We start from the raw sequence: 4,829 nt of genomic DNA, 5'->3' as shown, positions 1-4,829 counted from the left end.
CAGGGTTTGTTGTGGCCAATGACGTCAATCAGTTGACGTACAAGAACTTCGTCAAGTAAGTGAGAACGTAGCGGAAACTGATTAATTACATAATAAAATAATTGCAATCTAGCATTAAAATAGAACATGTTTCTTAATTGAAAATACGCGAACGAATACAAAGTTGTAAAACTGCAATGACAACATATTTTTAATTACTATTAAAAACCCAAAGTATTGCGAATTAGGCGTCACAATGGATTTTATTTTGAAATGCTAACAGGAAACATTTTGTATTTTGTCGGTCGCTAGTTTAACTTCACAGCATACAGGCACAGCCGAACGAGGAGTCTTTCCATTGTGGCGAGGACAGAGTTTACCGTTTGTACTGTTATATAATTTCTTACTCGTTGGGTGTCTTGCTGGCATACCTTTCTGTCGTTGATTGATAGCCATTCAAGCGGGAATGGCCGAATCGAGCCCCAGATATCAGCAGGTAAGAGAAGGCTTAAAGTCAAGCTAAAAGACGTTAAAGCTTCAGTCGTAGGTTACGTCGTCTAAATGCTCTTAGCATCGAACTGTTAACTTCGAAGATAAAGTCGCCCAGGCGTGTCGCTTCGTGTTTGAAAACAAGACAACAATTTCCCGTCGAATAAAGATGGATGTCGTCGATGGATTTAAGCCGATTAAATTGTGGGGGTTCTTATTTTAATCGTTTAAAGGGTTAGGTGTGTTAACGGGAAGCTAACGCGTTAACGAGACGCTAAGGGTTTTAATTACGCGTTACGTGAATTTTGAACCGGGTTTTTCTTTTGTTCTGTGATAATATGTGGGCGTCTTTTTCATATTGAATTACAGTCTACCGCGAAAGCTTGCCAGCTACTGAGTATTGTTTGGTAAATAAGGTCAACCGTTGAACAATATCTCGATCACCTTTTGAAAAATATGAGAGCATTTAAACTGTGGCTATCACCTGAGCTGCACCAATGGGTGTGTTTACTGTTGTTATTAGAGCACACAGACCGTATTAGATGTATGTTCATGTTGGTGTTTGATATAATAACTAATGATCAGGTGCATAGAGGCTAATTTGAGTCTATGAATTTCTCACTATGGGGGGAAAATACTCAAGATCTATTGACAGTAAAGGGAACTATATTTATAGTTATATTTATATAGATAGATACTTTGAGCATCTCAAAAAAGGAAATTACTGTGTTACAGCTGCCAGTGTAAAGAATAAAAATATAAATATTATAATCTACAGTAAAAAGAAAACTGTCAAAAGTACCACAGGCCTGTAGTGAAGTTAAAGAAAACAAAAATAAGACTGGGATTGCGCCAAAGAGAATTTTAGCAAATGTGCACATGACAATAAATTAACAGTTACACTTTAATGTCTAAGCTACATAATGTATGATTAATACTCCTGCAGTCCTAGTGTTCCTGGAAACTGAGTTATGGCAATTGAACAATCAGTCTTAGTTTTAAACTCTTATTTTGGGGAAATAGGAGCAAATAAAGTCTCACTGTTTCTAAGTCATAACTGTGTTGGCCTGGTTTCACAGACTTACCTGCTAACAGTTTCCTTGCTAATAACAAAAAAAAGGAGAAATAAGAAACACATCACTCAACATCTTTTTTTTTTCTTTCTTTTTCCCAGTTCTGTTTTTCTGATGATTATATCAATGCTGAGTTTTAAGTTCCTTTTAAGTAGGTCAGGATGTCCAGTGTTGTGCCACAACCTTCAAACATGCAGGCTTCTTCCCTGGCTCAGAATAGGACACTGGGGGAGTGCCTGTGCACTTGACTGGTCTTCAGTTTTATATCCAAACCTTTGTTATGGGACTTAACAGAAATCTGTCTTTTCTTGTAACTGGGACAAATATGGAAGTTTAAAAAAATCTGTATGGGGGCCAGTGCGTTTAAAAGTTCATTTGGGCTGAATTTCTCAATAATATCAAAAGTCTGCTTAATACTTAATATTGTAAAATCTTAAACAATGAAGAAGTGACATCTGTATAGTTTCTTATGACATGTTTAGATTTTATTTAATTTAGTTGACTAGTTGTGGGATTTTTTTTTTTTTTAATATGCAATATTTAATCTGCTGTTAAAAAGCTATTTGACTTGAAGGGCAGAACTGATCAGTCCTAGGACTTGTCTGTGCATCTTGACAGCAGACTTCACACCTTTAGTTGTCTTAAACTGTCTTGTTTCACTTCTTTAGAAAGGTTTCAACATTAAAACTAGCAGGCTTTTTCCTGGCTCATAATCTGCCTTTGGCGAGCGTGAAGTTATTTTTGGCCACTTGATAGGCAAATATGCATATAAAGGGTTTACGCATATATGCCTCACAGCTTTAACGGTGAACTTAATTTATCTTCCTCTCACAGCTTACCAATGAGGAGGACTCAGAAGAGAGTCCACAGGTAGCGGCTGATGCTCCTCCGCCGTACAGCAGCGTCACAGCGGACAATTCAGGTAAAAATGATGTTTCCTTGGAGCTGAGGTCATCTGTAGTGGTGGCATTTTGGTCCACACAGGAGTGCCTGAGTAAAAGTCATGTATTAATAACTGCAGTGTACATTTTGTTGGAAAAGTAGTGAGCTAAATGCAACATGTAGCTGAGAAAGAATTGATGTGTTATTGGGCAAACTGTGTGGATATATTAGAATCCTCCAGAAGACAGATGGGAAAAAATACAGGAAATTTCCTCTTTCATTGTTTCCATTTAGCCACCACTTGCAGACTAACCCCCTTAAAGGTTTATGTGAATGTTTGAGAACACGTGTTCAGTGTTAGCTTTAGTTTTGTCTTTGTCAACAAAAGGATTGGACCTGTTTAGAATTAAATAATACATTTTTTTTTTTCAGTTTTGTGTGTGCGTGTGTTTGAAACTGTGCTTTATTTCTTCGCTAGCGTTCTTTGACTGCAAGGAAGATGGGATTTTCCCCAAGCCTCCGTCATACAATGTAGCAACTACGCTGCCTTCCTATGATGAAGCAGAAAGAACCAAGGCTGAGACTAATGTTCCCCTGGTACCCGGAAGAGTGAGTGTCTCACTTTTTTTTTTTTTTTTTTTTTTTTCTGCCTGCGGTCACATTCAGTACATACACTCTCTCACACACATACACTCGTACACTGATGCTTGTGCTTGAACACTTCCTGTGTTGTCTGCAAGGCACGAAGTCTTATCGCTCAGCTGTGGAATTTTTTTTTAGTCTTCTTCATGTATGCGACTGTATCTTTTCTGCTCGTCTTTGTTACCGGATTGAACAAATGCAGATTCAAAAATGAAGAAAAACATTTCTTGTTGTTCATATCAAAGGACATTTGCTGATATCTTTGCACTCAGTGCCCACAGCTAGCCGCAGTGTAGTGCACTTGTGCACTTGGTTGTTCGTATTGTTTACTCAAAACCAGAGTAAATATAGGTGCAGCCTTTCTACTGTGTGACAAGCTTAGGACAGTCTGTAATGATGCAAAGTTTGGATTATATTTTTGTACCAGTAACTAACGTGTGACATAGCTAAAGCTAGCCACATAAATCGATGTTTCCGGTTGGTGTTTGTACTGCTGTTATATCAGTCCCAGTGCCTTACATCACTTTTTACTTAGTGATGGAGATGTGTAGTAGCAGTGTAAACTTTAAAAATGTTAGGAAGACAGACTAAAAGATGTGATAATATACTCACTGGCCACTTTATTAGGTGCACTTTTTTTTTTTTTTTTTTTTTTTTTTTTACTACTGGCCTGGGCCCCCGTTGGCCTCCAGAACTGTCTTAGTAATTTGTGGCATAGATTTAACAAGCTCATGGAATCATTCATCAGAGTCTTCGGTCCTTATTTGGTCCATATAGATTTGTCAGCTCAACATCCACAAAACGAATCTCTTGCTTGTTTCACCACATTCAATAGGTTCTCTATTGGATTGTGATCTGGTGATTGTGGAGGTCCTTTGAGTACAGTGAACTCATCATGATGTTCAATAAACTTGATGATTCAGGGTTTATGACACAGCACATTATTCAGCTAGAAGCAGCTGTCAGGTTTTAAAGGGATGGAAGTGCAGTATATACAGGGATTGAAACGGTCAACAACAGTACTTTGTGGCATTTAAACAAACTGTTGATACAAGGCAGGATGGATTTGTTCTTTCATGCCTTTTACACCAAATTCTGACCCTACCGTCTGAATACTGCAGGAGAGATCAAGACTCATCAGACCAGGCAACCAGTCTTCTGTTGTGTAATTTTGGTGAGCCTGTGTTAACTCTAGCCTTGGTTTCCTGTTCTTATCTGACAGCAGTGACACACTATGTGATCTTCTGCTACTGCAGCCCATCTGCTTCAAGGTTCAATATCTTGCTCTCCTGCATCTGTAATGAGTGGTTACAGTAACACAGTAACTGTGGAGTCACTCTTGCCTTACTATGAGCTCGAAGCAGTCTGGTCATTCTCAGGTTAGCATTTTCTGAAATACTTAAATTATCCCTGACACCAACAGTCATGCAGAGTCACTTAAATCACCTTTCTTTATCATTCTGGTGCTGATGTTTGCACGGCAGCAGGTTCTTTGACCATGTCTACATGCCTCAATGCATAAAGTTGCTGTGATCGGCTAATATTTAAATGAATAAGGAATTGAACAGATGCACCTAATACAGTGGCTAAGAGGATCTTATCGTTAACATTATGTATGGGGTGTCTTATATAGTTTTAAAAAAAGGGGAGATCACTCTTCATCCTCCACAGTACGGCAATAAAGGGAGTTTTAAAAAGATTCAGTAGTTTAAACAGTCAGGTGCTGGTTTATTACAAGGAATTCATATCACACCTCTCTCTCTC

The 4,829-nt window shown here is 38.3% G+C and overlaps 1 protein-coding gene across 3 annotated transcripts in view; it reads left to right on the top strand.

The window, feature by feature from the left end:
* Positions 1–289: 289 nt before the first annotated feature.
* Positions 290–4,829, top strand: part of LOC102306262 (NEDD4 family-interacting protein 1-like) — an 8,930-nt gene continuing 4,390 nt past the window's right edge. For 2 of the 3 annotated variants that reach the window (XM_005944219.3, XM_005944218.3), the window contains exons 1-3: positions 290–475; positions 2,376–2,463; positions 2,902–3,032. In XM_005944219.3, the coding sequence (XP_005944281.1) occupies positions 446–475; positions 2,376–2,463; positions 2,902–3,032 (249 nt within the window). In that variant the 5' untranslated portion in view covers positions 290–445. The remainder of the gene's footprint in view (positions 476–2,375; positions 2,464–2,901; positions 3,033–4,829) is intronic. The other variant, XM_005944220.3, reaches the window with a different exon arrangement.

This window comes from Haplochromis burtoni, unplaced genomic scaffold (genome assembly GCF_018398535.1).
Source record: "Haplochromis burtoni strain Fernald_Lab_line unplaced genomic scaffold, NCSU_Asbu1 Contig_395, whole genome shotgun sequence".
NCBI lineage: Eukaryota > Metazoa > Chordata > Actinopteri > Cichliformes > Cichlidae > Haplochromis > Haplochromis burtoni.
This window is presented reverse-complemented; position numbering and strand designations above follow the sequence as displayed.